General features: G+C 44.0%; 1 protein-coding gene across 8 annotated transcripts in view; it reads right to left on the minus strand.

Moving 5' to 3' along the window:
* Positions 1–18,196, minus strand: part of KAT2B (lysine acetyltransferase 2B) — a 57,727-nt gene extending 39,531 nt beyond the window's left edge. For 4 of the 8 annotated variants that reach the window (XM_084858345.1, XM_084858352.1, XM_084858349.1 and 1 more), the window contains exons 1-2: positions 17,604–18,196; positions 169–295 (exon numbers count right to left, since the gene is read on the minus strand). In XM_084858345.1, coding sequence (XP_084714471.1) covers positions 169–295; positions 17,604–17,933 — 457 coding nt within the window. In that variant the 5' untranslated portion in view covers positions 17,934–18,196. The remainder of the gene's footprint in view (positions 1–168; positions 296–17,603) is intronic. The other 4 variants (XM_084858346.1, XM_084858353.1, XM_084858350.1 and 1 more) reach the window with 2 other exon arrangements.
* Between the last annotated feature and the right edge of the window lie 383 nt (positions 18,197–18,579).

An 18,579-nucleotide genomic window follows, 5' to 3' on the forward strand; every position in this document is an offset into this window, starting at 1 on the left:
ATACCACGCAGGGTGTGTTTTTCATGTACGTGTTTGGAAGTATGTACATGTTGTGAACATTGTAATGACATAGGTTTGTTTGTTTGTTTGTTTAATTCACCTTTCCTGAGCCTTTGTAACTTAAAATAAATATACAGGCATTCCAGAAGAAATGGCTGCAAAGCCTACCTAGTGCATGATTACAGCTACGACATGGTTCCATAAGACTCACAACTGCCTGCTGCAGATCTGCCCTGGGTGGAGTAGGAGGTGGGTTAGGGTTTTTCCAGCCATTACATTTACAAGATTCATCAGCCTGTAATTTAAAAAACATGGGTGAGAGAAAGAGACAGAAATTCTATGAGTTTGAATAATGTAAATGTTTTGTACATTACTAGAAATCTTAGCAAAGTAGAGTTTTCATATTCCTACAACACAGCTATTTTCTTGTTTTCTGTAATATATATACGTGTGTGCGTGTGTGTATTTTATTTTATTTAACTGCCCAGTAACCAAAGTTCTCTGGGTAGTATACATTAAAAACATAAAATACAAGCATTAAATCAAAGAACAAAAACAGTGTGGACTAAAACCAAGATAAAACCATTAGCAAAGAATAAAACCATTTCAGCAAATACAACCCAGTTAAACCCAAATATATACCCTTAGTCTGTAGTTAGTCTACCTACCTACCTTTCTTTCTTTTATTTATATTTATATATGAATATGATACACATGTACACATACATACACAGATATTGGGTTGGATCCAGAGGTTCATTGAGTGGTGTTCGGCATACAGAATGCTCTTGCTTATTCTGTGAGCAGAAGGGGGAAAGGCAATTTTCTCTCATTCTCCCTGCAGCCTCCTGTGCCCCACAAAAATCTGCTCCAAAGAGTTGGAGGACCCTCTGAACACGGTAGGAGGTGATGTGCAAGGCTGGAAGATGAATGGGTGAAAATGCCCTCCCCAGTCCATGAGCAGAAGCCTCTGCTGGATCACAGCCCGCTCCGTTCATGGAATGGCTACTCTGGATCTAATCCATTATATACAGATGCCTACAGTGCAGTATGTTTTATTTACAAAAGGATTACTTAGAAAGTGAGCAGTTCCCATGGGACAGCTGTACATATGCTGTGGAAGACGCATTGGCTGAAAGAAGTAGAATAGTAATTGAAAGCTCATTTGTCCAGTGCAGTAGGACCTGGACTAGCAGTTGGAATATCTGGGGGAAGACTTCCCATCGCTGCTGTTCCCAGCTCTCAATGCCAACTCCAGGTTTTTGAGGGCAAGGCCCCTCAGTGGGGGCCCTCCCTCCGTGAGACTACCACCATTGTCACCAGCTGATATTGCTCTTCCTCCTCTTTCCCATCATTGCTACTGCTTGCTTGGTTGACAGGTAGAGAGCCAGTGAGCAAGTAAGCCATGGCATCTACTGTTCCCCTTATCACCACCACCGTTGTCTAGACCATAGCAGGAGGCAGTGGAACAAGCAGGTTGCAATGGAGAAGAGGAGGAGCAAGTCCAGGGCACTCTTGCCAGTGGGCCCCTACCAGAATGTGGGCCCTCAGCAGGTGCCTGATCATGCCTACCTTTGATCCCAGCCCTGCCAGCTCTTCCCTTTTACTGCTATCAGTCTCCTCTAAAGGAGAGATAAGAGAGAGGGCTGTGAGGTCCCAAGCCTGGTGAGAATTCTCCATCCCATCTGAACAGTATTTAGCCAGGCTGCTCTGGGCCCTCAGAGTTCGGAAAGATCAGTATAAGTAGTATGGGTTCTCTTTATCCTTTGTTCATTTGGGGTTGTTAATTCTGAGTTTGTTCTGCACTAGTACCATTGTAATATTGAATTGCTTTTACATCTATCGAATTGTTTTTATCTTTGAATTTTTAGTGATATGTTTTTTAACCAACTACATCGTTATCTGGACAGAGGTAGCCTAGCTACAGTTATCCATGCTCTGGTAACCTCTTGACTGGATTACTGATATGTGGGGCTGCCTTTGAAAACGGTCCGGAAACTTCAACTAGTTCAAAATAGGGCAGTGAGACTGTTAACAGGGATTGGCCAATGTGATCATATTATGCCAGTACTTTTCCATCTGCACTCGCTGCCAGTCCATGTCCAGGCACAATTCAAAGTGCTGGTATTAACATTCAAAGCCCTAAAAAGCTTGGGGCCGGGTTACCTGAAGGATCGTCTCCTTCCATATATACCCGCTCAGACCCTAAGTTAATCTTCAGTGGTCCTTCTCCGGCAGCCCCCACCAAAGAAAGTGAGGTGCGTGGCTACTAAGAAGAGGACCTTTTCTGTTGTGGTGCCCCAGTTGTGGAATGAGCTTCCCAGAGAGGCTCACCTGGTGCCTACATTGTGGTCTTTTCAGCACCAGGTAAAGACCTTCCTATTTTCCCAGGGATTTTAGTCATTTTAGCCTTTCAGTTTCTGTTGTTTGAAATCTGTTACTGTATTTTAAATTTTTGCACAGCTGCTATGTGTTTTTTTTTTAAAAAAATACTGTAGTTTTAAACTTTTATATTATGTTTTATAATTTTAATTGTTGTGAACTGCCCAGAGAGCTTTGGCTACTGGGTAATATAGAAATGCAATAAATCACTAAACAAACAAACAAACAAACAAACTGTCTCTTTCAAATGTTGTCTTTTTGATAAATTAGTGCTTATTGTGAACTGCTTTGGGTATAGTATGCTGTAGAAAAGTGGCATACAAATATGCTAAATAAACATATATGTAATGAACCACACTGCATGTGGTCTCGTGCACCTAACCATTAATCTACAGTATTCATGATACAAGTCAGTGTTTTCTCACCCTTCTATTATTACAGACACAGAAATACTGAAAAATTCCAAAAATGTAACATTAATCCCTGAATTTTCTCTGAGGTCCTTGAGGATCTCTATCCCAAACATAACAAATGGACAAAACCTGGTATCACTACTGAAGTAATTCAATATCTTTTATAATGAAATACATAACAACATGCAACATCAGAGCCTTTGTAACACATTATGGCAAAATACTGTTTCCCATTCACTTTGCAATAGCCTGTACTAAATAAGTTGTGTTAGTAATATGCTGGTCTGCATACTAATTGTACTACACAGCAATTCCCACACATCACAATCTATGATTATGCAACCTTAGAAAAAGCATTTTCAAGTTTCGGGAAATCAGGAATTCACTCCCCTAATGTCTGATTTTTCTCACCACCCACTTTAAAGGTTCTAGCAGTAGAAGCACTTGAAGCTGCACATTTTATGTGCCAGAACAGAATACATTTGGAAATTGTGTTAAAGCAACACTTCCGATAATGGTTTCATTTTTTTTTCATTTGCATATGCACCATGGAAGATTTGTGGAACACCACAATGTCTTCACATATTTGCCTGCCCTTGGTGTGGGCTATGTGTGTGCATGAATGTTTGTTTTTCCTAAGTATGCCTGTTTGTAAAGAAAACATGGGGGGGTGTTGCTGCCATGGTCTGTAAATATTAAGTGGTCTGTAGATATGCTGTATCGATCATGGCAATAAGCAAAAACAAATTTAAAAGCCTTTGTGATAAACACACAAAATGAATCAGCCAGATACCAGCAAACACTTTGTATCATTTGTAACATAATTATCCCAGAACCTAAAATCCTTAAAGTATCTACAACAAAAAATGTACTGTTGCACAATAATTAGCATCAGAAATGCAAACAGGCAGATGTACCAATATTGTAGTCAGGAGAGCTAAACTGCTTGGAATGAATACCAATCCTCCTACAGTAACATGCATTTGTTGCTGCTCTCTGCTTTATTTATAACTCTAGCTCAGGGATGGGCAACACATGGCCAATGGTCGGCATGCACCCCCCCCCCGGACTTTTTTTGCAGGTCCTCCCCTGCTGTACCATCACCACCACAATTTGGTGCTGCACCAGCAGTAACCCCCCCCCCTGAAAAATAGCCCCGTTTTTAAAAGCTAAAGGGGAGGTCTGTCTCCAAAAATCACCGCCGTCATGCTGCTGAATTCTGGTGCCAAACCGCTGCTTTGTCCTTTTAAAACGGGCTATTTTGCAGCTTTCCCCCCACTCCTGCCATGCTGCACACACTTGGGGGGGGGGAATGTAGCCCCCTGGCCTCTGGATGTTGCCCACCCCACCTCTAGCTAATTCTTCTTACACAATCAATCTTGGGTTCAAAGAAGGGACCTGGAGCAAGACCTCCGCTGCCAACCTTAGAGCACACGAAAGCCCATACACTTCCTAAGGTATTCCAGACCCATCTAAAGGTTGCAATGAGCACTTTGAATTCCGCTGGGAAATAAATTGGAAGCCAGTGCAATTCTTTCAGCACAGGTGCTCCCATCTTTCCCCTAGCTAATGAGAAAGTGGTTGTATTTTGAACCAACAGAAACTTCCAAACTGCTTTCAAAGGCAGCAAATAACATTAAAATCCAACAATCTTGCTGAAACATATGCCTCCCGTTCTTGACCCCAGCAGTGAACATATTTTGCACTCAATAGTCAGTGAACATTCCTGAGAAGCTTAAATTACATCCTGTTGAGCGGCTTTGAACCTTTTGCAATGTTTTCTCTGACTCCAGTGCTTGATAAAATGTCACTCTTCTGCTTTTCATTAAAAAAAGAATGTATGAAATTACCTCCTTGAAAACTTTAAGAGTACTGAGAGGGAGTTGGGGAAAGCAACTAAAATATTTAGTTTCTTGGAAGAGGCAACATTATATAACATTATACAAATTATATATATACAGAGAGAGAGAGAGAGAGAAGGGCTCTGTATGCTTATAGTTTATTTTACTCCACAGTCTTCATTTGGCTTGAGCAGTGTCCACCGGTCTTTTAATGAAGTAAAATTAGCTATGCTCAAGCTAAGGGTGATTACGCTGAACATTTGAACCGCTGCTGAAAATGGCTCCCTGAGATGAGTTCTCACTCCATCACAGTATGCTGGGAGGAGCTTATGGGATTCATCCAAAACATCTGGAGGGAGCCAGGTTGCCTAGATGTATCGGTGGACACCAAACCTTGGTAAATGTAGGAGCATTCTTCTTACTAAACTAGAACAATATCCAATGCTGTGTGTGTTGTTGCTTTCTATAATTTAACAATTAACTTCAGGATCATTACATAACTTTGTATTATTACATTCCCTGAACTAAAACTCTAATCATTTAGGAGACCAGGCTCTTGTGACTAGCCCACACCGGAAAATAAATGACTATGGATTTGTTTTAAGACGAACATTTTTCTAATGGTATGCTTTAATACAAGATATGGATTCTTGATTATATATTCTACTCTCAAAGGCTGTTGTGATTAATCTATATATTTGCCACATCTAATTTTATCTACTGCCCTTTCTTTAAATAAATAGTAAACAATGGAGTGCTAATAATTAGGAAGATTAATGCAGTAACATTTTGGCTGTGGTCCAGAGACATGTGAATCCAGGTCCAAAAGCACAGAAGGGACTGTATTGCTTGGCAGGCTGCTCTTGAGACCCAGGGAGTTTCAAAATGAGTTGGTGATGAAGCACCAAAGTGAGATTTAATTTTGCTGTTGGGGGAGGGAACCTCAAAAGGTTCCCGGCACGGGAGTCTTGCCCAAAGGAGCTCTCAGGATCACTATCTCTGTATAACTGATGTATCTCTTAAAAATGTGATGTCCTTGAATAAGCTTAGATATTGCAGCAGTTTGTGACAGCTTTAATTTCCATTGAGACTGATATACAAATAACAAGGGGGATATATTAAATAACGATGGTCTGTATCAGAGAGCTACAGTACCATGGCTCATGAGCTAGATAATCAGAAACAAGCCTTGGGTGCATCCATTCCTCTTCCTGTTTTCTCTTTTGAATAATTTCATTTCATATTCATTACATATGAAGTCAGAGAACTGTGGTTTATACTAACCCTATTTAATTAATAAACCAGGATTTCAAAATACAGTTTGATCTTCATTTGCTTTAACTAAGAGTTAGGATAATCCACAGTTCCCTACTTTCAAAACTACCTAGAGTTCACAATTACAACTGTACTCGGTGAACTGTGCTTAGGTAAACTAGGGTTTGTTAACAAGCCAGCATCAGGGAAAGGCTGTAACTCAGTAATAGAGCACATGATCTGCATGCAAAAGGCCCCAGATTCAGTTCCTGACATCTTCAGATAGGGCTGGGAAGACTCCTATCTGAAGTCCCAGAGAGCCCACAACTAGTCAGCGTACACCAGCCATACCCACTCTGGGGCCCTCCAGATTATTTGAACTGCAACTCCAGTCATCCCCAGTCAGCATGATCAATGGTCAGGGACTATGAGAGTTGTAGTCCAAATATCTGGAGGGCACCATGTTGCTGAAGGTTGCTGTAGACAATACTGAGCTAGATGGGCTAGTGAGCTAGATGGACTGAGCTAGATAGTTTTGGTATAAGGCAGCTTCCTACGGTCCTAACCCCAGTATGATTTTGGCTTGTTTACACCAACTAGAGTTCCTCTGAGTTTGGACATAACAAGGAACACTGGCTAGTTTAAATGTGAAAGTGAAAGCTTCTGATCTCCTCCTCATAGCCACTCCTGAAGAGGAGAGGGGACCCAAGAGTGCAAACTCTCATTTAAACTATGATTTCAGTTTATTTTATTATATATAACCACAGGTTCTTACAATTTTGCTGCCACAACAAAAGAGAGACAATTACAGAAAAAAGGGTTGAACAAGCCGCTCAAATCAGTTCCTCGTGTGCAGAATCTACAGCAACAGTTTTTAGGACCGTTGCTCTAATATTTTAGCAGCCACTGCAAATAAGGCTACTTGATTAGTTACATAAGGATCCATATCTACAAGTAGTTTGTACAACTGCTCAGTCAACGTTCTATCAGACATTCCTCCCAGCAAAGGTGCAAGAACCCTTTTCCTAGGACTGCTATACAGTTCACACACACGCGTGCGCACACACATAATAAATAATGTCCCCTGTTTGTGGAACCCCACATATACAAAGGCGTTGGCATGGTGGAACACTTGTATACTTTCTATCCAGGTATGCCGAAGGCATAGTCTGGAAGCATAGTTCTGTAAATGCCTTCCTTAGCTCTAAGGGAGCCAAGAAATGAATTAGAGAGGGATCATTCACCCTGGTAAAGATTGAACCACTTGCTAAATCCTATTTGCTGAATGAAGGGATGAGAGAGGGCACAATTCCAACGCTCATTCTCATTTAAACTATGATGTAGCACAGCTCCCCCCCCCCCCGCAATCTTGTATCCTCCAGTTGTTTTGGACTATAAATTCCATCATCTGTGCCTATGGATCATACTGGCCATGGCATATGGGAAATGTAGTCCAAAACAACTGGAAGGCCCAGGTTAGTGTAATGTGCAAAATGAGCCAATGGGAAACTGAGCTTCAGTCAAAAATGTACACAGAAGCTTTTATTCTCCTTTTGTGTGAGTGAAAAAGTCCTGAAAAGATATATGTGAAGAATTTTGAGCATTTAGGAAGTGGCAGTTAAAGATCTGATTCTGAGAATTCTTGTCACCTCTCATTCTATAACACAAGTATGGATGGGGGGGAGGGTCCCCTCCTGCATCTTTATTAAAAGTCTAATGGATGTTAATGGACGAGTGCTATTTCTTTCTACGTAAGCATCCCAAGTTTGAATTCTTTTGTGACATGTCATGCTGAGCAAGATTATAAATATTTGTGTGTTCACTTCATTCAAATGTATGAGACTAGTGCCTACAGAGCACACCATGAACATACAAGTGTGGCTGAGTTTTTTCTGTTCATAATGATTAAAACTGTCAACTTTTGTGCACGTTCTTTGTATTATGCTCACACAGCTAAATGAATGCCATTAAAAATGATGGAAAGGGACCTGGTAAAAGTGCAGGAGGCATTGTATGTGTGGTTATTTTTATTACTCTGTTTTTCCAAGAAAATTTCGCCCACTGTCATCCACTTTCTGGTCACCTCCAAGACTCACATCGCTTGTTTGTTCACAGTTTCATATCCACATATTTAAAAAGTGTGGATCACTTACTAATATATAAAAATTGTTAGGAGTTATTTTTCTTCACCATCAGGATCAGAAAGTAGATGAAGGTGTGAGATTCCCAACATGGACTGGGATAAATATACTTATGCACTGCCTTTTATCATATTCTGTATACAGTTCTTTTTGTTCAGGAACAGTATCATGACTGATGTTGTAATTTATTTATACTGCACCATCAGTGTACAACAGGGATGGGCAGAAGGCAGATATCCAGATGTTTTTTACTCCAACCCCCGAAGCCCCTGCCAGCATGGCCCGTGCTGGAATGCTGGAGGTTGAAGTCCAAAACATATGGAGATCTACTTTCTGCCCACCCCTGGTGTACAAGGTGACTTCCAGTTACAAAGGCAACATAGACTGGCCCCTGCTCCTGATGAGCTTGCAATCTAAAACAGACAGAGAAATAATAGAAGGAAAGAGGAGACACAGGTAGGGAGAGAAGAATGTGGGTATGCCATTGTCCATGCCAGCTGGGGGTGCTGGGAGTTGTAGTCTCCCAGCACCCCCAGCATCTGCAAGCCACCAAGTTCAAGAAAACTGTGCTAAACCATAGTTTAGCATGCAGAAACAAGCCATAGCAAGCCTCGGGCTTTCATGCTCCCCTTTCTTCTCCTCCCACAAAGCTGAGAGACACTAGAAAGCTTCCAGTTCCACCTATGCTTAACTGCACTTTGTCACATCATCTGGACAAACAAGCTAGTTAACATTAACTATGGTTAGTTTCAAACAAGCCAACCTCAAACCATAGTTGCTGAAGCTGGCTTGTTTAAACTAATCATAGTTAAGATTAACTACAGTTAATCACCAAGCATTGGTCATGCTGGCAGGAGATGTGGGGAATTGTAGTCAACATATCTGACAAGCACCAGGTTGGGGAAGGTTGGTTTAGTGTGATGTGCAAACATAGCCTTCTTGAAAATATGGCTACTGTTGGGAATGAGCAGAATGGAGATAAGCCAAAGGCCATGTGGAACAGTCAGGTTTTGAGAAGTGAGTTGAAGGAAGAAAGAGGAGTGGCGCTACATACATGTTCAGAGGGCAGTTCCATGAACTGTTTGGGCACTCAAATGTGGGAGTGAATTAACTATCCCCCACCCCCACCCATAACTCAAAGCCAGAAATAAGTCCAACTGGATGACAAAAGGCCTGTGTTGGCATAACTACACTCTATCTCCCTGCCATCTGTCACTTCCAGCAAACACATGTAGTAATGTGTAGTTTCCATGTGGCAATATGTATTTTTTACAAAAAGAAAAGTATTGGCCCTTTAGGGAGGCCTGTAAAGGTTGTGACCCACCAAGCCAAACACATCCCACCAGCCATGTCGCAGCCCACCAGGACTTTAATAATCCTCCCATTTTTTAAATTTCTTTTCAGAACTGCAAAAATGAGGGAAGGAGATGGTTGCCAAGCATCTTGCAAGCTACAATACATGGCTGGTGGGTTATATTCAGTTTGGTGAGTTACAAGTCATGTGGCCTGCTTTCAAGATCACAAAACCAACGATGGGGAAAGGCACAAGTTGTGTCAAAAAACAAGAGAGAAGATATTCTCAGGCGCCTGAAAATACTTTAATAAGCCTGACACATTTCAGAAATGTATTTCCTTCCTCAGGAGACACTTGTCATTCTCCGCATACATTTTGAAAAATCTTACTGATACGTCCTCTGTTTTAAACTACTAAAAAGCCAGAACAGAATCAGTGGACATTGTTTGTTTGAAGCACTTTCAAAAGTAAATTGTCTTTGCGATATCTCACAACTTCTCCTTGGGAAAGACTTATCTTCAGGCTTATTCCTGTGTCCCCAGACATGCCAGAACCAGGCAGTTTGTGGCACTCCAGATGTTCTGGCCTACAATTTCCATCAATAAGCTAACTCATTCAACCACTTCCCTGCTACCACAATCCCCTCTGAATTGTCCTGTCCCTTTAGTCATAATTGTCTTTATTGTATTAAGTCTTAATACTGAGTAAGCAAGTAACAAAGTTGAAAAGATTAATATTTAATATATTTCATCCTAATGGCTGCTGCCAAATGAACAGGATACAAGGTACAAGATTAGACAGACAGACAGACAGACAGACAGACAGATAGTTCATTTCCAACAGCATTTATGTTTAATGCATGATTGCAGATACTCTAAATTTTCATATCTGAGAACTTTTGAAATCAACCCCCAAAAGAGCCAAAGCCAAGACAAATAAAGTAAACCTTCCGTTATCATTTGTTATCATTTGAATTTCCAAATCTTTTGCAGGCATTGCACAAATACATACAAATGCCTGCCAGTTGTTACAAAACAGAAACAGCAGCCCTTAATTTTTCTTGCTTTCACTTTAGCCTACAAAGAAACAGTTTGAAAGGATTTCCTGACTTGACATTTAGCCTTGGGTATTCCCAAAAAAATTAGGAATAGCATTAGAGGCATCTCACATTTAACCACTCAGATCAGAGAGGAATGAAATCCATTGTGTAGATTCACAATGTCTTCACAACTGGGGTAGACACAATGTCTACACAACTGGGGGTGTCACTGCCCAAACTTATGAGCACCTCTGTATCTCAGCACATCTACTACAGCATTTAAAGGCTTCAATCATACTTTGTATCATACTTCAATCATACTCAATTCAGTGACACAGTTCTCATGTAACGACCTGGTTCCTACATAACCCAGTTCTCACATAATTAGTTGTTAGGTTAACTTTGGGTTGTTTAACCCATGATTAACCCATAGTGTCTGGGTTTGCACGCCATGGAACAACCTTCAATTGGGCTAATCAGAGGTTGCATATTCAAAAAGACAGCAGCATGTCCCGCAACAAATCTTGGGTTAATTTACCACAATGTGCCGCCATTACACATGAACAGGGCCAATATAAATTACTTTTAAATAAACATGTTTAGAAGTAGGCTGCAAGTGTACAAAGTATTTCTTATTTTGTTCCCTCACAACAATCCAATGAAGTATCTCACTTCTATGAGTTCATAACACAACACAAATTTGAACCCTGATCAGTGTTTGCCATTTCCTCCTATGGAATGTAACGTTTGCAAGTAATGCTACGCCCCAAGGGGGTATATTTTTCAAACATTTTCAACCCTATGCCAAAAAATATGCCCCCCTTCAAACAACTATTGGGAGGGGGCCTGAAAATGTTTTTAATATGGCTCTCTCCCTGGCACCTATTCAGAATGAAGGCAATGCTTTCTCCCCGTGTTCTGAATTGACTTCAGGGCAGAAAGCATTGGCTTCACTTTGCACTGGCTTCATGACTTTGCCACACAGGCAAATCAAACTGGCCATATGCCATCATTATGTCATCATGTTACATGATCCCCAGCTGTCTGGGATCACAATCCCAGGGACCAAATGAAGCAGTTAAAGAAGAGAAACGGCATCAGAGTAGCAGGCAAGAGGGGTTGCAAATACTAGCAAACACTCACCATTCACACCAAAAATGTTTGCTGGAATATTAGACACATAACAGCAATTGGGAGAGACTGATTCGTATGCTGTTTCCACTGTGTCAGATTTTAAATTGGAAGCTCCTTGGGGCAAGAAACTGTCCTTATGTACTCTGTAAAGCACCATGTATGCATGCTGATGGCATGGTATATATGGTGAGTGTGTGTGTGTACATACACACACACACACACACACATTGTATATATCAGGGGTCCCCGCCTCGGTGCCTGTGGGAGTCATGGCACTTACAGGAAACTTCAACAGCATCCATGAAACTCTCCATTCCATGCACCCTTCAAAAAATGTTTAAATAAAAACCCTGTATAGTGTTAGGGTTGTCTTCTTTCTCTCCCTTCCTAGCCTCTAGCCTTGCCCTTTTCCTCCCCTCTACCCCTTTGCCTTGCTATTTCCCCCTCCCCCCCAGCATCTAGCCTTACTATTTCTCCCCACCACCACCACCTCTTTAGTTCACTTTTGATTAGCCAGGCCCCCACGGCAGCCATTATGTGGGAGACATTTTGATGCCTACAACCATTTCTCAAATTCCCAAATGTGCTGAAGGGTCCAAAAAGGTTGGGGACCCCTAGTATATATAATGCCCTCGGTTTACATGGTGCATTACAGAGTACCAAAGAACATACATACATTCATTTAAAATACTTTATACCGCTTTTAAATATTGTGCTGTTCTGCTAATTTAACTAGCTCTTGATGTCTCATAGAATCATAGAATAGTAGGGTTGGAAGGGGCCTATAAGACTATCAAGTCCAACCCCCTGCTCAATGCAGGAATCTAAGTCAAAGCATCCCTCACAGATGGCTGTCCAGCTTCATCTTGAACACCTCCAGTGTGGGAGAGCCCACCACCTCCCTGGGTAGTTGGTTCCATGGTCATATTGCTCTAACAGTCAGGAAGGTTTTCCTGATGTTCAGCCGGAATCTGGCTTCCTGTAACTTGAGCCCATGATTCTGTGTCCTGCACTCTGGGATGATTGAGAAGAGATCCTGGCCTTCCTCTCTGTGACAACCTTTCAAGTACTTGAAGAGCGCTATCATATCTCCCCTCAGTCTTCTCAAGGCTAAACATGCCCAGTTCTTTCAGTCTCTCCTCATAGGACTTTGTTTCCAGTCCCCTGATCATCTTCGCTGCCCTCCTCTGAACCCTCTCCAGTTTGTCTGCATCCTTCTTAAAGTGTAGCACCCAGAGCTGGACACAGTACTCCAGATGAGGCCTAACCAGTGCTGAGTAGAGGGGAACTAGTACTTCACAGGATTTGGAAGCTATACATCTATTAATGCAGCCCCAAATAGCATTTGCTTTCTTTGCAGCCACATCACATTGTTGGCTCATATTCACCTTGTGATCGACAACAATTCCAAGATCCTTCTCGCTTGTAGTGTTGTTGAGCCACGTATCCCCCATCTTGTAACTGTACATTTGGTTTCTTTTTCCTAGGTGCAGAACTTGGCATTTATCCCTATTAAATTTAATTCTGTTGCTTTCTGCCTAGCACCCCAGCCTCAATGGCCCAGTTCATATATCACAACCCTCATTTTTTGTTTACAAATGGAAGTGGCTAAACAGCTCATGGACCTTTTGTGGTTTGATTAGTGTAACATGTGAACCAGGAACTCTGGCTTGTCTTTCCCCCAAGAAGCCAGAGAAAGAATCCATAGTTTGCTGTTGGGCTGTTTCTTGGCTTGTCAGGGGAGAGACAAGCCAGAGATCATGGTTTGCACATAACATTAAGTAAACTATAGACGGAAGGTCTGTGGGTGGTTTAGCTGCTTCTGAAGCTAAAGTTATCAGGTTCATTCACGATAACTGCCATGACATGCAAGCCGGGCCAATGCAATTATTACCAACATTATACCTCTATTTATATTGCTCGTTTGGTAAAAACACAGAGGTTAACTCTCCATTTGTTACTTTCCCTTTTTAGAGCACAGTGATCAGGCGGCTGCGTCTAAGTTATTTCCTGTGGTGTTAATGTACATTGGAAAGTAGATTTTCAGTGCTGCCAAATCCCATGTTGACGTGGCTATTTATTCCAAGCAATTTCAATCTATAATGATGGAAAAGGATGTGTTTCCGTCTGTCTCTCAGGCCATCCGTCCACTCCATAGCACCAAGACCATGAAACCTAGACATCTGAAACTTGGGAAGCATTCTAAGGGGACCTTGGAGGGCGGGGGTGCCTCAGGGATATGTTGTTTTTTTAGAATGCATTAATTTTAATGTGTCCATTGGTTGAAACCTTAAGTAACACCATCAGCCACTAGAGGCAGGCGTCCCTAACCAGCACACAGCTTTGCAGTCCATACAGTTTGAAGATAGGAGAGATTAATAGGCTGAGCAATTGAGTTATATCCCTGCCACTCCCCCTGCTTTGGGGCAAACCTCCTCAAGGAAATGGAGTGGGCAGACTACTTCCTCGGGGGTCTATAGGGGTGTACCATGGCAGGGGGTGAGCCTAGGGATGCCAGCAGGCATGTCTTCATTCAGTGTGTTGAACTCTAACAGCTGCGTAACTTTACTTGAAGGCTTCACTGTATCAAACTAAGGGCTGCTCCAACCCAGGTAAAGGTGGGTGCATTTGCTATTGTTAAATAAAAACAGGTCCGGTGAAAAACCAAACATTTGTGTAGTATTAAACTTCAGAGTACTGAAAGTACTAAACAGCACTCATTACATACACTGAACATTCTGAGTTATTATGTAGCAGTAAACCATGGTTTGCCATCACGTATATGCACAAGAGACTGCTGCCAATCCTGTCTCTCTAAAACAGGCTTTGGCAACCTTTGGGGGCCTGTGGACACATTTGGCAATTTCAGAAACTACCCTGGGCACCACCACAACATGGGCGCACTGCAGATGAATGCACTGGCCTGGAGCCACCTGCTATCTTCATTTCCTAAGAATGTCTCTAAGCCCCCCTCTGAACCAGAGGCATTCATGGAAAAAAGAGATGGGAGCAGCTACAGGCCCTCACTTTGCTTTGAAGCAACTGTAGCTCCCAGTAAGAAAGTTTGTCATTTAAAAAAAAAAAAGTGGGAGGGGTAGGGCACCTTGGTGGGCATCAAGGTGTCCAAAGGCACACTGCGGTCTGTTGGCACCATGTTGCCTACCCCTGCTCGAAAATATGTACATAAATACATTTAATCCATGAAAGCTAATGCAAGAGTAAATATGTTACTCTTTAGGGGTGCCACAAAATTCTTTGTTGTTTTTACTACGGCACACTAATATTGGCACCCTGTGGAAATTGTATAATACAGCTGTTTACAAATATGCGTGTTTCATTCACACAATACAATATTAGCTGTACGCTTAAACAATCTTAGCGTACATCTAAAAAGAGTGTGTGAAGTGACCCAAAAGTACTCATCACTTCCAAATGTTTTTAAACATATTATTGTTCTTATTATTTTAAAATATATTTAAAATTATTATTATTATTATTATACATGTAGGTTTGTATGTCATAACCATTCCTGGGCTGTTTAACCCAGGAACTTTGGAGCCAAGTGGCGGCAAGCAAGCACCACTCATTGCTTCTGCTTTCAACCAAGTTCCTGGGTTATCATGACGTCCAAACCCAGAACTCTGGGTTGCTTAGGGGCTAAACAACCCGGTGTTAACCCAACAATCCCCTATGGTTTGTTGCTGATTGAAAGTGGAAGTGACAAGGGAGGCAGCATGGTTGCTAATTATCACACAGCCAGCACTAACTATGGGTTAAACAACCTACAGTTAAATGCTACATGTGAACCAGGTCATTGACAGCCAGCGTGGTGTAGTGGTTAAAGAGTGTCAGACTAGCACCAGGGAGACCATAGGTCAAATCCCCACTCATTTTGGGCTAATCTCCAGATCTCAGCCTAACCTACCTCACAGGGTTGATGTCAGGATAAAATGGGAAAGGGAAGGAACACATACACCACCTTGACTTTCTCTGAAGAAGGGCAGAATGAAAATGTAATAAATAATAAATTGTACTTCGCTTAAACTAGCTTCTTTGTACTGTAACGAGAGAGAGAGAGAGAGAGAAAAGATCCTTGGGATGTGCTCCCTGACTGCTGAGCTCTCTGACCTCACATGATTGATAATCCAGTTTTTTGTTTTGTTTTTTTGTCAGCCACAGGCTGCAGAAGGAACAAGCCACAGTCCCCACCTCCTTCAGCTGTCATCCTGTCAAAACAAAGGCTCTGTTGCCAAGAGCAGGCAGAGGGAAAGGGGGGGGGGAGAGAGCAGGAGGAGCTACAGCAGCAAGTCCCCAATCCATGCTTCTCCTTCTCTGCACTCCTCCCCCAAGTACCCTGGCACTGCACACAACTGGATGCAGAGTGTTGGAATGGCTTTCTTGCAAAAAACAAAACAAAAAGGAGGGATTGTTTATCTCTTAACGCGCACACACAGCAGGCGCTTAAAGGACGGTTTGTCTCAGTGCCGAATCCTGTGCTCACATGACAAGCAGCTGTGGCACCATTTTACCAAGCAAATAACATAGTAAAAACAACTGCTGGCATATCCTGCTGGGCCTGAGTGTTCTTGTCTTTGGAAAATGCAATAGTCTCCCTGTTATTGCCATCTCTTTAGATATCAACTTCACCAAAGGATGCACTGACATCCTGCCTCGTTGACATGCAGTCTCCGACTTGAGTCCCCATATGACTGCCCACAAATTGGTTTCTTTTCCCACTAGTGCAGAGAACTGAAGCCAAACCACTCCACTCTTGTGCAAACCTTCCCTTCTAGTACTTAAGAAAAAAGGCTCCTTCCAAAATAACACAGACTACGACCAACCATATGTGTCAAATGGTGGACCTGGCACTACAGGGATATTGATACAGAGAAGGGATGGCAAGGTAGGAGGCTGAAGGGAGGGGACCACAAGGGCCATTTGCAGAGGGTAGTCAGTAGAGGGTTAGGCAGGCAAAACTGAGTGGGGCAGGTGCTGTGGGTTATAGGAAGGGCATTGTATAGGGCAATCGATTGGAAATGGGTCATGTAGAAATGGGTGACACAGGATGATGTAAAATGGTTACAACAAAGGAACATAGTCTGACTCTTGCACTGGGGATTAAGGGGGAAGAAACTGCAAGGATAGAGAGGGATAAGACGGGCAATTGTGTTGCAAATTGTCAGGGGAGGGAACTAAATTGAGGTGCTTGGTAACGGGGCTTTGAGTGATACAGTTTTGTAGACAGAGAGCCGATAGAGCTTGTGACAAGGTATAGGGAAGGCTGAATTTCAGTCAGCTCTGAAATATATTTTCAGTGCCAGGGCTGGGGCATACAACACTACTGAGGAACTGAGCAGCACTAAACTCATGCAGAGTGCTTTTCCTTACCAGCTAAGTAACCACAATCTGTCCCACATATGTGGTACTTAAGGATAAACATTTCAAGGCCAAATGATTTCACTTCCAAGCAGATCTGATTCCTGACACCCGTTCTTTTGAAGCATGTATATTACTTCTGATCACTGCATTCTGAGCCAATTAATCCAGAATAACTACCGCCCCTATTTCCACAACAAAACAGATTAGAACTGCCACAGCCCCGTTTCATGGATGTTAACAAAAAGGCGTGTGTCCGCGTGTGTGAAGGGAGAATCCGCTTTTGGACCACCCTAAGGGGTTCAGGGGTAACTAATCCGAATTAAGTGATCTTGAAGGCACGCAGCAAAACTGGGCGCAGGAGGAAGAAATCCAGGAAATCTCTACTTCCCTGCCGAGAAACCTGTTGCCAGGCTAACACAAAGTGTTAAGGCGGGCAGCAAGACACTCGGTGACGCGTGCGTGCGTGCGTGCGCGCGCACACGCACCTCAGCCCCGTCGGTCCGTTTGAAGGGCCTCCCATTTGCTCCGCTTTCCAAAGGAGCCGGGAGCGGCGGAGCCGGGCGCTCCCGCATCGCCTCTTCCGACGGCAACTGCAAAACAGCAGCGGCAACTTTGGGCGCCCCCTATGGACAGAACCGAGCAGGGCGACGTTTGCGGACGGACGTCGCTCCCGTCCCTTAATCTTTATCGTGTTTTTCGTCCCTCACCCCCGGGCCGGGCGGGTACCTTGCAGGCGGAGTAGACGCCCAGCTTCTCCAGCTTCTTGGCGCGGGGTGCGGAGCGGAGCTGCGCCTTCTTCCCCGCGATGCGAGCCGAGCCGGGGCCGCCGCCGCCGCCACCGCCACCTCCACTGCCTCCTCCTGCGGGGCTCTCAGCAGTAGCAGCGGCGGCGGCTGCAGCGATAACAGCTCGGGCGGGTCCGCAAGCGGCCAACCCTCCCGCGGCCGGGGAGCCCTGCTGCAGCGCTCCGGCGCCGCTGCCCCCGACGCTGCTTCCTCCTCCTCCTCCTGCGGCCGCAGCGGCGGAGCCCGGCCCGGCCGCGCCAGCCTCAGACATGCCGCAGCCCGGCCGGCAGGAGGCTCGCTGGGTGCGTTGTGGCCGCCGCCAGGCTCGCTCGGTGCCCGGCTCCGTGCGCCCGTCGAGCGCTCTGGACCCTCCCCTTTCTCTGCTTTGCTGCCGCCGGCTGCTCCCCGAGGAGGGAGGGGACAGGCCACACCGCGGGCGGGTCCTGCCGGGGAGAGGAGGAGGCGCCCGCTAAGAAGCCAGCAGGGAGGGAAAGACGGACATGTTGTTGTCGGGATCCTGGCTGGGTTGTCACTGTCTGGCAGCGGCAGAAGGGAAAGCCCTGGCGGCGGCGGCGGCGACACGGCCTAGCCCTCCTTCTCCGCCGAGGAAGCAAAGCAGCAGCGCAGTGGCGTCCCCAACAGTCCTAGCCTAGCACCACAGCCGCCGCCATAAGACGCTCCAGCGCCTTTGCCGCCCGTTTGGCCCCCGCTTCGGTCGCGTTTTAAAAGGCTGTGGTGGCCGCTGTGGCGTGAACGGGCTTGCCGAGAATTACAGTCCCAGAGGGAATGAGAATAATAATGATAATGTGGGATTTTGTTCTGCTTGCAAACTCCCTCCGCTTCAGCGGCCCTCAGGGGGTGTAAAGAATCCTTTCCAGAAAAGAAGAGTCCTCTGGCGCCTTGAAGCCTAGCAGATG

The sequence above is a fragment of the Heloderma suspectum genome, chromosome 5, assembly GCF_057233095.1.
Source record: "Heloderma suspectum isolate Gila_16-S chromosome 5, 16-S_ref, whole genome shotgun sequence".
Classification (NCBI taxonomy): domain Eukaryota; kingdom Metazoa; phylum Chordata; class Lepidosauria; order Squamata; family Helodermatidae; genus Heloderma; species Heloderma suspectum.